We start from the raw sequence: 14,245 nt of genomic DNA on the forward strand, positions 1-14,245 counted from the left end.
TTTTCAAAGTATTGGGAGAACTATCAGCTTACTACAGGGAAAACCAGTTGAGATCAAATCCCGGAAAAACACAGACTTGCGCTTTCCATCTTAAAAAAGGGCAGGCAGATAGAGCCCTCAAAATCACCTGGGAAGAAACATCACTAGAACACTGTACGTACTCCATATACCTAGGGGTCACACTTGACCGTGCAATAAGGCATAAGAGGCACGGCATAAATACCGAGCAAAAAGTGACAGCCAAGAAAAAATATCAGAAAGCTAAGAAACACAACGTGGGTAGCACACGCAAACACTGTGAGAACCTCTTCTTTGCATTGTGTTACTGTGCCGGACAATACGCAATCCCAGTGTGGTTCAATTCTTCCCTTGCCAAAACAGTTGATGTCGCTCTTAATGATACTTGTCGTATTATCACTGGGTGCCTGAAGCCTACTCCTCTGGATAAACTGTACAGCCTCGCGGGAATTGCACCCACCGACATCCGCAGAGAGGTAGCAGCAAAAAGGGAGAAGAAAAAATCAGAAACTTCTGAAGCTCACCCCCTACATGGCTATCAACCAAAAAGCCAAACTAAAATCGAGAAAGAGCTTCCACAGATCTACCGACGCTCTAGTTGGGGCACCACGATAATGCCAAATGACGAAGGCCTACCAGTACTGTGGGATGGATTACACCAAGCGAAAGACTACCACCTGGCTACATAGAGAATTGGAGTACATGAAGACCCCTCAGCAGACTGCGCTCTGGTGTCACGAAATGCAAGACCAATTTGACCAAATGGGGTTTCCTAGAGGAGCTGCCACTCTGTGAGTGTGGACTAATGCAGACGACCTTCCACCTGCTCCATTGTACACAAATCCAGCAACATGCACAACAGAATACCTGCTACATGCAACGCCAAATGCAATGGAGGACGCTAACTTTTGGGAGACAAAAGTGTAAATAATTTTCTTGTAAATAAACACTACTGGCCATTAAAATTGCTACACCACGAAATTGACGTGCCACAGAAGGGAAATTTAACCGACAGGAAGAAGATGCTGTGATATGCAAATGATTAGCTTTTCAGAGCATTCACACAAGGTTGGCGCCGGTGGCGACACCTACGACGTGTTGACATGAGGAAAGTTTCCAACCGATTTCTCATACCCAAACAGCAGTTGACCGGCGTCGCCTGGTGGAACGTTGTTGTGATGCCTTGTGTAAGGAGGAGAAATGTGTACCATCACGTTTCCGACTTTGATAAAGGTCGGATTGTAGTCTATCGCGATTGCGGTTTATCGTATCGCGACATTTCTGCTCGGGTTGATCGATATCCAATGACTGTTAGCAGAATACGGAATGGGTGGCTTCAGGAGGGTAATACGGAACGCCGTGCTGGATCTCAACGGCCTCGTATCAGTAGCAGTCGAGATGACAGGTATCTTATCCGCATGGCTGGAACGGATCGTACAGCCACGTCTCGATCCCTGAGTCGCCAGATGGGGACGTTTGCAAGACAACAAGCATCTGCACGAACAGTTCGACGACGTTTGCAGCAGCATGACTATCAGCTCGAAGACCATATCTGCGGTTACCCTTGACGCTGCATCACAGACAGGAGCGCCTGCGATGGTGTACTGAACGACGAACCTGGGTGCACGAATGGCAAAACGTAATTTTTTTTTTGATGAATCGACGATCTGTTCACAGCATCATGATGATCGCATCCGTGTTGGGCGACATCGCGGTGAACGCACATTGGAAGTGTGTATTCGTCATCGCCATACTGGCGTCACCTCTTGTTAGCATTGACGGCACTTTGAACAGTGGACGTTACATTTCAGTTGTGTTACGACCCGTGGCTGCAACCTTCATTCGATCCCAGCGAAACCCTACATTTCAGCAGGATAATGCACGACCGGATGTTTCAGGTCCTGTACGGGCCTTTTTGGATACAGAAAACGTTCGACTGCTTCCCTGGCCAGCACATTCTCCATATCTCCCGCCAATTTAAAACGTCTGGTCAATGGTGGAAGAGCAACTGGCTCGTCACAATACGCCAGTCACTACTCTTAATGAACTGTGTTATCGTGTTGAAGCTGCATGAGCACCTGTACCTGTACACGCCATCCAAGCTCTGTTTGACTCCATGCTCAGGCGTATCAAGGCCGTTATTACGGCCAGACACGATTGTTCTGGGTACTGATTTCTCAGGATCTATGCACCCAAATAGCGTGAAAATGGAATCACATGTCAGTTCTGATATAATATATTTGTCCAATGAATACCCGTTTATCATCTTCATTTCTTCTTGGTGCAGCAATTTCAATGGCCAGTAGTGTATATGCACGCGGCATGTAAATATTGTACATTATTTTATACATCGTAAAAGCTTCTGACACGTATAAATAACTGCAGCGATTCCATTTAACCGACTAAATTGTGGTTCGTACCCACTACTCCACTGCCATTACATTGGTCATTGGTGGAGCCTTAAGTGGTATCTTGTTTCCATTTCTACCCCATATGGAGCACTGAAAAGTGACCAGTGTGCACATTTATGTGGTTAGCTGGTTTTAATGCGATGAGCCCAGTATCTTCAGCATACAGAGGCAGTTTGAGAGCGGTGACGGCAGCGCGTGCCTCGGCAGGTGTACGGGCGCGAGTACGCCGCTCAGAAGGCGGCCGTGTTCGGCGCGTGCGCGCAAAAGGGCCGGCTGGTGGCGCGGCTGCAGGCGTCGCTGGGCGTGTCCGTCTACCTCAGCTGGGTGGTGTTGCCTGCCCTGCGCGCGCAGGCCTGCCACTCTGCCGAGTGCCGCGTCCACAGCGGCTTCCCCGCGTTGGTCTGGTACCCCTTCTCCTTCACAGAGCCGCCCGTCTACCAGGTGACGCTACAAACAGCTACGTCTAGTCACTTATTTCTATTGCACCAATCGTAATTAGAGGTGAAGGGCTAACGCCTTTAACTTTGGTAGGAAATGTCTGAATACACGCACTGTCACTGCCAATCCAGTCGCCTAGTGACAATGATTTTGAGCATGTGTATATAAGTCACTGAAATAAGTTGTCTGTTGAACAGTTTGTTGTTGTAGTAGTATTCAGTCCTGAGACTGGTTTGATGCAGCTCTAGATGCTACTCAATCCTGTGCAAGCTTCTTCATCTCCGAGTACCTACTGCACCCTACATCCTTCTGAATCTGCTTAGTATTTTCATTGTCCCAGGAAGGGGAAACTTTATTGACACATTCCTGGGGTCAGATACATCACATGATCACACTGACAGAACCACAGGCACATAGACACAGGCAATAGAGCATGCACAATGTCGGCACTAGTGCAGTGTATATCCACCTTTCGCAGCAATGCAGGCTGCTATTCTCCCATGGAGACGATCGTAGAGATGCTGGATATATTCCTGTGGAACGGCTTGCCATGCCATTTCCACCTGGCGCCTCAGTTGGACCAGCGTTCGTGCTGGACGTGCAGACCGCGTGAGACGACGCTTCATCCAGTCCCAAACATGCTCAATGGGGGACAGATCCGGAGATCTTGCTGGCCAGGGTAGTTGACTTACACCTTCTAGAGCACGTTGGGTGGCACGGGATACATGCGGACGTGCATTGTCTTGTTGGAACAGCAAGTTCCCTTGCCGGTCTAGGAATGGTAGAACGATGGGTTCGATGACGGTTTGGATGTACCGTGCACTATTCAGTGTCCCCTCGACGATCACCAGAGGTGTACGGCCAGTGTAGGAGATCGCTCACCACACCATGATGCCGGGTTTTGGCCCTGTGTGCCTTGGTCGTATGCAGTCCTGATTGTGGCGCTCACCTGCACGGCGCCAAACACGCATACGACCATCATTGGCACCAAGGCAGAAGCGACTCTCATCGCTGAAGACGACACGTCTCCATTCGTCCCTCCATTCATGCCTGTCGCGACACCACTGGAGGCGGGCTGCACGATGTTGGGGCGTGAGCGGAAGACGGCCTAACGGTGTGCGGGACCGTAGCCCAGCTTCATGGAGACGGTTGCGAATGGTCCTCGCCGATACCCCAGGAGCAACAGTGTCCCTAATTTGCTGGGAAGTGGCGGTGCGGTCCCCTACGGCACTGCGTAGGATCCTACGGTCTTGGCGTGCATTCGTGCGTCGCTGCGGTCCGGTCCCAGGTCGACGGGCACGTGCACCTTCCGCCGACCACTGGCGACAACATCGATGTACTGTGGAGACCTCAAGCCCCACGTGTTGAGAAATTCGGCGGTACGTCCACCCGGCCTACCGCATGCCCACTATACGCCCTCGCTCAAAGTCCGTCAACTGCACATACGGTTCGCGTCCACGCTGCCGCGGCATGCTACCAGTGTTAAAGACTACGATGGAGCTCCGTATGCCACGGCAAACTGGCTGACACTGATGGCGGCGGTGCATAAATGCTGCGCAGCTAGCACCATTTGACGGCCAACACCGCGGTTCCTGGTGTGTCCGCTGTGCCGTGCGTGTGATCATTGCTTGTACAGCCCTCTCGCAGTGTCCGGAGCAAGTATGGTGGGTCTGACACACCGGTGTCAATGTGTTCTTTTTTCCATTTCCAGGAGTGTATCTTAGAAGAAAGATTAAGGAAAGGCAAACCGACGTTTCTAGCATTTGTAGACTTACAAAAAGCTTATGACAATGTTGACTGAAATACTCTCTTTCAAATTCTGAAGGTGGCAGGGGTAAAATACAGCGAGTGAAAGGCTATTTACAATTTTTACAGAAAGCAGATGGCAGTTGTAAGTGTCGAGGGACATGAAAGGGAAGCAGTGGTTGGGAAGGGAGTGTAGCTTCTACCCGATGCTATTCAATCTGTATATTGAGCAAGCAGTAAAGGAAACGAAAGAAAAGTTTGGAGTAGGTATTAAAATCCATAGAGGAGAAATAAAAACGTTGAGGTTCGCCGATGACACTGTAATTCTGTCAGAGACAGCAAAGGACTTGGAAGAGCAGTTGAACGGAATGGACAGTGTCTTGAAAGGAGGGTATAAGATGAACATCAACAAAATCAAAACGAGGATAATGGAAAGTAGTCGAATTAAGCCGGATCATGCTGCGGGAATTAGATTAGGAAATGAGACACTTAAAGTAGTAAAGGAGTTTTGCTATTTGGGGAGCAAAATAACTGCTGATGGTCGAAGTAGAGAGGATATAAAATGTAGACTGGCAATGGCAAGGAAATCGTTTTTGAAGAAGAGAAATTTGTTAACATCGAGTATAGATTTAAGTGTCAGGAAGTCGTTTCTGAAAGTATTTGTATGGAGTTTAGCCATGTATGGAAGTGAAACATGGACAATAAATAGTTTGGACAAGAAGAGAATAGAAGCTTTCGAAATGTGGTGCTACAGAAGAATGCTGAAGATTAGATGGTTAGATCACATAAATAATGAGGAGGTATTGAATATAATTGGGGAGGAGTTTGTGGCACAACTTGGCTAGAAGAAGGGATCTGTTGGTAGGACATGTTCTGAGGCAGCAATGGATCAAAAAAATGGTTGAAATGGCCCTGAGCACTATGGGACTAAAATCAGAAGTCACCAGTCCCCTACAACTTAGAACTACTTAAACCTAACTAACCTAAGGACATCAAGGGATCACCAGTTTAATATTGGAGTGCAGCGTGTAGGGAAAAAATCGTAGAGGGAGACAAAGAGATGAATACACTAAGCAGATTCAGAAGGATGTAGTCTGCAGTTCGTAGTGGGAGATGAAGAAGCTTGCACAGGATAGAGTAGCATGGAGAGCTGCATCAAACCAGTCGCAGGACTGAAGACCACAACAACAACAAAGGTCGTGAGTGTTAGTTACATTCGAGATTGGACGCGATGAGTTGATGTTAGTCAAGAATGCCTTCAAGGCGATAAAGACGCATTGTCAACACCTCACTCAGTCTGAATAGAATGAACATCCAGAGTCTCGTAGCCGCGTTACATTAACACCCATGTAATGCGACTACGGGACTCTGGATGTTTATTCAATGATACTGCAGAAAAACTTGGCAGGAATGCGCCCACTGTACATGACTGCTGGCAACTGTCGTCCCGAAAATGTACTGTCGCAGGAAGACCGGTCTCCGGAAAGACCATCATGTATGGCGTACGGCTCTTGTGCATCCTACTGGATCACAAGCAGTAATTTGAGCAACAGTTGGGACCACAGTGATACAACCAACTGTTTCAAATAAAAGCTGGTTCTGCCTCGTTGTCAGTGATGACAGTGCGTTGCTAACGAAGAGGCCAGCTGAGGACCTGCAACCCGCCTGTCTCCATGCTATACACACTGGACCTAAACCTGGAGTTATCGTCTGGGGACCAATTTCATAGGACAGCAGGAGACTCTCTTAGTTATCCCACGCATCATGACTGCAAATTTGAAACTCAATCTGGTGATTCGACCTGTTGTGGTAAAATGCCGTGTGGCTAGGTCCTCCCGTCGGGTTGACCTTTCCCATGGTGCAAGTCTTTCGAGTTGATGCCACTTCGGCGTAGATGGGAATGAAATGATGATGCTAAGAACGACACAGCACCCAGTCCTTGAGCGGAGAAAATCTCCAACCCAGCCGGGAACGGAACCCGGGCCGTGAGGTGTGTCATTCCTTCGCGCTGACCACTCAGCTACCAGGAGCGGACACCTGTTGTGGTGCCGTTCATGAACAGCATTCCCGGGTGTGTTTTCCAACGGGATAACGGTCATCCAGATTCCGCTGTTGTAAACCAATACGATCTACAGAGTGTCAACATGTTGACTTGGCTTGCTCGATCACCAGATCTGCACATGTGGTATATCATAGCACGACAACTTCAGCGTCAGGTTCAAGTAGCGTTAACCATACATTGACCGACTAAGGTAAGGAACTCCATCCCACAAACTGGCATCCGACACCTTTACAAACATAATGCATGTTCGTTTGCATGCTTGCATTCAATATTCCGCAACATTCCGGTGGCTACACCCATTAGTGGTCCAGGATTTAACATTCACAATGGCTTATGACGAGTTTACGTTAATCTGTGATCATACAATGTTAATCACTTACATGTGTTACCTACACAGTTGTAATCCCGAAATTTCATTACTGTACATTATTTATTTTTTCGTGTTGCCATTTCTTCTGTCAGTGTATTTTACATAACAATGACTATGTTAAGCATCAATACCTCATAGCCGCACGGGATTAGCCGAGCGGTCTAACGCACTGCAGTCATGGTATGTGCAGCTGGTCCCGGCGGAGGTTCGAGTCCTCCCTCGGGCATGGGAGTGTGTGTTTATCCTTAGGATGATTTAGGTTAAGTAGTGTGTAAACTTAGGGACTGATGACCTTATCAGTTAAGTCCCATAGGATTTCACACATATTGAAAATACCTCATTTGTGCTGATTTATACGTAATAGGTATTCGTAAGGGCCTACAAGATGGGTATACTAACTACTGTTACCATCCAGAATGAGATTTTCACTCTGCAGCGGAGTGTGCGCTTCCTTGCAGATTAAAACTGTGTGCACGACCGAGACTCGAACTCGGGACCTTTGCCTGCCAGAAGTAAAGCTGTGAGTACCGGATGCGAGTCGTGTTTCGGTAGCTCAGTTGGTAGAGCACTTGCCCGCGGAAGGCAATGGTCCCGAGTTCGAGTCTCGGTCGGGCACACACTTTTAATCTGCCAGGAAGTTTTATATTAGCGCACACTCCGCTGCAGAGTGAAAATCTCATTCTGGAAACATCCCCCAGGCTGTGGCTAAGCCATGTCTCCGCAATATCCTTTCTTTCAGGAGTGCTAGTTCTGCAAGGTTCGCAGAAGAGCTTCTGTAAAGTTTGGAAGGTGGGAGACGGATACTGGCAGAAGTAAAGCTGTGAGTACCGTACGTGAGTCGTGCTTCGGTAGCTCAGTTGGTAGAGCACTTGCCCGCGGAAGGCAATGGTCCCGATTTCGAGTCTCGGTCGTGCACACAGTTTTAATCTGCCGGGAAGTTACTGTTACTATATTTGTGACTGGGACAGTCGCACTAAGGATTAACATTACAAACAGAAAGACTGGTCACGATGAAAAGTTCTCTTGTCTTGCGAGAAAGATGTCTCCCATCACCCACTTGCAAATTCTAGTAAAGTCCTGTTAGCACAGCAACATGCGAAGTTGATGAAGTTATTTGCAAAACCAGTGAATAAAACACGAATGAGCTTTTGAATACTTCTGTGGAAAATTCCCTTCCTTTAGTACTGAGGTGATGCAGCAGGAAGTACGCTACTGGCCATTAAAATTGCTACACCAAAAAGAAACACAGATCATAAACTGGTATTCATTGGACAAATATATTTTACTAGAACTGACATGTGATTAGATTTTCACGCAATTTGGGTGCATGGAACCTGAGAAAATAGTACCCAGAGTAACCACCTCTGGCCGTAATAAAGGCCTTGATACGCCAGGGCATTGAGTCAAACAGAGCTTGGATGGCGTGTACAGGTTCAGCTGCCCATGCAGCTTCAACACGAGATTTTAAGTTTTCCCAGCGTATTTCCAATTTGATCAGTTCTCGGATATCCGACCGAGTAGCGTCGTAATTTCTCCACAATATATCGGCAGACGACACGCTGCCATCTTCAGGTGGTTCCTGACGAAAGCTGTGCTGTTCCTCTCTGCGCCCTATATATACTAACCGTTACCCCCTCCACCGTTCCTCTCCTGGTGTGTTTGGTGCGGCCGGCGCGACGGCTACTGGTGGTGGTGCGGGAAGCGGCGACTGGGTCTGAACCGGGGTCTGCAGTTTCCCTCCTTCCGCCGTCGGGGGCGGTCCTAGATCTCTGGGACCGCCACTTCCTCTCCAGGCTGAGTGCAGGGTTCCTAGCCTGACTAAGTTGAAGATCGCTGTCTTTATTAATTTGATCGTCCTGTAGTCGGATTTCGATGGCCTCTTTAGTATCGCAGTCCGAGAAGTAGGAGGACTGACAGAGTATTTTTATTTTTTCGTAGTCCATAGTATGGCCAGTCTTTATACAGTGGCCAGCCACGGCAGATTTAGTGGCCTGGCGTAATTAAGCAAGGCGTTTGTGTTCGCGGCACCTCTCTTCTACAGTGCAGACTGTCTCCAAAATGTATGATTTTCCGCACTGACAGGGAATTTGATAAAAGCCTGGTTTACGAAGGCCTAGGTCATCTTTCACTGAACTCAGAAGAGTCACCATTTTTGCAGGGGTCGGAATACACATTTCACATTGTTTCCCCAGGATTCTGCCGATTTTTCTTGAGGTGTTTCCGACAAACGGAATGCACACCAACGACTTGTGTTCTTCTGTTTCTTCTTCTTATTCTCGTGGCGCAGTCTGTCTGAGTGCGTGTCTTATTTGCTTCTGGTTGTACCCATTTTCCGAAATGTTGTCTCGAGGTGCTGCAGCTCTGCTGGAAGGCCTCTTCTGATCGCAGATCGATTGTGCCCTGTGAATAAGTGTGCGCAAAACGCCTTCACGCTGGGAGCTGTGGTGGCAACTGAAGGCATTTAGGTACAAATCGGTGTGTGTAGATTTTCTGTATACACTGTGTCCCAGCTTGCCGTCAGATTTCCGTTTCACCAGGACAACAAGAAACGGTAGGGAACCACCTCCATCGTGAACTGTATGTTGGGGTGCAACGAGTTGAGGTGTTCGAGAAATTCATTTAAGCTGTCCCGTCCATGTGGCCAAAAAACGAACGTGTCATCCACGTAGCGAGAGAAACAAGTTGGTTTTTGTATGGCTTGTTCTAGTGCCTTCTCTTCGAAATTCTTCATAAAAAAAAATTGGCTACAACCGGTGAAGCGGGCATCCCATAGCGACGCAGTCTGTCTGTTCATAATTTCCGTCGAACAGTAAGTATGTTGAGGTGAGAACGAACTCTAAGAGCCTTGTTACGTTGTTGTCAAATTTCTTGCTTATCAGATTGACGGAGACTTTCAGTGGTGCCCTAGTGAAGAGGGACACTACGTCGAAGCACACTAACAAATCGCTATCTTGGAGCCGAATTTCTTGTATATGTTGCACGAAGTGGACGGAATTACGGATGTGGTGTTCGCATTTTGGAACAAATGGACTAAGGAGACCCGTCAGGTGTTGAGCCAGTTCATAGGTTAAATGGCGTACTGTGACCAGTTGCTCGGCCAACATTGGCCAGACGTTTTCAACTGGTGAGAGATCTGGAGAATGTGCAGGCCACGGCAGCAGTCGAACATTTTCTGTATCCAGAAAGGCCCGTATAGGACTAGCAACATGCGGTCGTGCATTATCCTGCTGAAATGTAGGGTTTCGCAGGGATCGAATGAAGGGTAGAGCCACGGGTCGTAACACATTTGAAATGTGACGTCCACTGTTCAAAGTGCCGTCAATGTGAACAAGAGGTGGCCGAGACGTGCAACCTATGGCACCCCATACCATCACGCCGGGTGATAGGCCAGTATGGCGATGACGAATACGCGCTTCCAACGTGCGATCACCGCGATGTCGCCATACACGGATGCGACCATCATGATGCTGTTAACAGAACCTGGATTCATCCGAAAAATGACGTTTTGCCATTCGTGTACTCAGGTTCGTAGTTGAGTACACCATCGCAGACGATCCTGTCTGTGATGCAGCGTCAAGCGTAATCGCAGCGGAGGTCTCCGACTGATAGTCTATGCTGCTGCAAACGTCGTCGAACTGTTCGTGCAGATGGTTGTTATCTTGCAAACGTCCCCATCTGTTGACTCAGGGATCGAGACGTTCCTGCAGGACCCGTTACAGACGTGAGGATAAGATGCCTGTCATCTCGACTGCTCTGATACGATGCCGTTGGGATCCAGCACGGCGTTCCGTATTACCCTCCTGAAGCCACCGATTCCATATTCTGCTAACAGTCGTTGGATCTCGACCAACGCGAGCAGCAATGTCGCGATACGATAAACCGCAATCGCGATAGGCCACAATTCGACCTTTATCAAAGTCGGAAACGTGATGGTACGCATTTCTACTCCTTACACGAGGCATCACAAAAACGTTTCACCAGACAACGCCGGTCAACTGCTGTTTGTGTATGAGAAATCTGTTGGAAACTTTCCTCGTGTCAGCACGTTGTCGGTGTCGCCACCGGTGCCAACCTTGTTTGAATGCTCTGAAAAGCTAATCATTTGCAAATCGCAGCATCTTCTTCTTTGTGTTTCTAGCAAGTCATCTTCGTGGTGTATCAGTTTTAATGGCCAGTAGTGTATTTACTGGCCGATAAATACGCAAGATCCTTGCAGATCAGTAATTCGAATGAATTCTCAGCTCTGATGAGCTAAAAGTGTGGCAATGCTATAAAAAAAATTACTTCATTGTTCATGCGCTGAAAGTGCATTGAACTTAGGTAAGACCTTATACGTGCGAATGAGAAACTGAAATGCAACGAGTCACTGAAAATTCACTTCACGTATTCACATATCGACGTTTTCAATTAATATTGTGGGGCGTTTAATAATGAACATTGTGAGAGCATTCGCCAAAAGATCTCTGTAATGAAACATTCATGTCGAAGAAGATTCAATGCTTCACTGCTTACAGATTTCTGCCGGACTTTGCTGAAAGACTCTCATCTTCCCCCTAATAGTGGATGTTAAATTTAGCAAAATGTAACGTAGTTTTTCATGTACATAGTCTAAAGCAATGTCATTTATCATTCCATATTGTTTGTGAATGGGTTATACTTTACGATTTTGCATTGTGGATATATTTCTGCGATATAGCATACGAAAAATGAAAAAAAAATCTAGTGCGTATCTGACAAAAATAATGTGCTATATAGATTCAGCATCTCTGTAATCGTAAAGCTCCCTTAATGTATTATAGTCACTCTTGTACCTAAAAATCTACATTTATATCTACATGGTTACTCTGGAATTCACACTTAAGTGCCTGGCAGTGGGTTCATCGAACCATTTTCATACTACTTCCCTACCATTCCACTCTCGAATGGCGCGTGGGAAAAAGGAACACCTAAATCTTTCCGTTCGAGCTCTGATTTCTCTTATTTTATGATGATGATCAATCTTTCCTACGTAGCTAGGTGTCAACAAAATATTTTCGCATTCGGAAGAGGACGTTGGTGATTGAAATTTCGTAAATAGAACTCACCGCAAAGAAAACTGCCTTTCTTTCAGTGACTGCCACCCCAACTCACGCATCATATCAGTGACACTCTCACCCCTATTGCGCTATAACACCAAACGGGCTGCCCTTCTTTGCACCCTCTCGATGTCCTCCGTTAATCCCACCTGGTAAGGATCCCACACCGCGCAGCAATATTCCAGCAGAGGACGGACAAGTGTAATGTAGGCTGTCTCTTTAGCCACGTACACCATATTTGCTATTATTACATAGAATTAAACACAAAATCACTGTCATATTTCTGGTAAGTAACTGAGTGTTGGACAGTGACACGCTTGATAGATTGTTCCACATTATAACATGTGGCACAAAAACGTGCTGTAAGAGTTATGTGTGGTGTGACCTCAAGAACATCCTGCAGAAGCCTGTTTAAGGAACTAGGGATACTAACTACTGCTTCCCAATTTATTTATTCTTTAATTAAATTTGTCATTAAAAATATATCACTTTTTCAAATCAACTGCTCAATTCATGGAATCAATACTAGAAATAAGAATAATCTTCGCAAGGATTCAGTCACTTAGTCATGTACAAAAAGGTGTGCATTATTCAGGAACACACATTTTCAATAACTTGCCAGCAGCCATAAAAAGCTTAACAACCAATGAAATTGAGTTTAAGAGAAGCCTAAAGGATTTACTGGTGGCCAACTCCTTCTACTCCATTGATGAATTTCTCAGTAGAACCAACTTATTTGTGTGTGTGTGTGTGTGTGTGTGTGTGTGTGTAAGTACAATCTAACTTCTGCACCAGTTCAGTGCAGTAATGTGTTCATTGTAAGCAAGTATTGTAGTAATTATATTACACGTTTATTACCTTATAACTAAATAAATAAACTTTTTTATTTTAAATTCAGTGCATTAGTATTTGTAAAATGATTCTTTCATATAGTGTTCATCAAAAAATGACGATCATTCCAGTTGGGCCCTGTGGAATGGTGCATTAGCTTATTTGTTTGAGTTGTAAGTATTTGTCATGCATTCTTGTTTTTCTGACCTGTTCTACATCCTGGAGGACCTCCTCACTACGGATCAATTGAAACGAAAGTAAATCTGATCTAATCAAATCTGCGAAGAACATAAACCTTCCGAGCATGACCTTATCTAAATTTTTATTGCCGTTATCAACTTCAGTACAATCGAATCCACATAAACCAACTATTTTGGTCTTTTCTTTAAATGTTAAAATTTGTTGTCTCGTGATATGAAGCGCAGTTTAATGACTAGCTTTCTTTTCCAGTTGACGTAGAGGCCTTTTCTGCCATGTCTGTCCTTAAGCCAACGAAATGTATTATATGCAGATGATCTACGCTGTCATCTCCATGGGCCTCTTCTACGGCTGCATCATCTTCACGTCCCAAGACGGCTTCTTCTGGTCGCTTATCATCTATGTAGGCGCACACTTGCGCTTCCTGAACTTCATGGTGACCAACATGTCGAGCGGCGAGAGCGACACGAAGTCTCCTGGAGGGTCTCCACAACTGGAGGAGAAGATGAGGCGACGCCTAAAGGAGTGCATCTGCTACCACAACGACATAGACAGGTGGGACCCATCGTACAGGAAAGTTAGGGTAGGGCCGGCCGTTGTGGCCGAGCGGTTCTAGGCGCTACAGGGGAACCGCGCGACCGCTACGGTCGCAGGTTCAAATCCTGCCTCGGGCATGAATGTGTGTGATGTCCTTAGGTTGGTTAGGGTTAGGTAGTTCTAAGTTCTAAGGGACTGATGACCTCAGAAGTTAAGTCCCATAGTTCTCAGAGCCATTTGAACCATTTGAAGGTAGGGTAGCATCGGAGAAGCAGTCTTCTCACGAATTATTCTCAATGTTAAAGTGGAACATTCTTCATACTAAATAATGCTATGATGCTTCAGTGAATAGATGAATAAATTTTCATGTCACAAGAATATACATCCACTAATTTTTTAAATATTTTTTTTCCATTCTTTGCATTTTGGCCGTTTAAATTTTTGTAATTTTTTAGTCAGCGTAATTTTAATGTGTAAACACATCATTTTTGTAGAAAAATTTTAACTGGATCGTAAATAGTCCTACATCTGAATTTGTCCAGCAGCTCATCTAGTTTGT

The 14,245-nt window shown here is 46.2% G+C and overlaps 1 protein-coding gene across 1 annotated transcript in view; it reads left to right on the forward strand.

Moving 5' to 3' along the window:
• LOC126267866 (odorant receptor Or2-like) overlaps positions 1–14,245 on the forward strand; it is a 64,435-nt gene that overhangs the window by 12,659 nt on the left and 37,531 nt on the right. The window contains exons 2-3 of the mRNA XM_049973175.1: positions 2,637–2,870; positions 13,463–13,704. Coding sequence (XP_049829132.1) covers positions 2,637–2,870; positions 13,463–13,704 — 476 coding nt within the window. The remainder of the gene's footprint in view (positions 1–2,636; positions 2,871–13,462; positions 13,705–14,245) is intronic.

Source organism: Schistocerca gregaria, chromosome 4 (genome assembly GCF_023897955.1).
Source record: "Schistocerca gregaria isolate iqSchGreg1 chromosome 4, iqSchGreg1.2, whole genome shotgun sequence".
In the NCBI taxonomy this organism is placed as follows: Eukaryota; Metazoa; Arthropoda; class Insecta; order Orthoptera; family Acrididae; genus Schistocerca; species Schistocerca gregaria.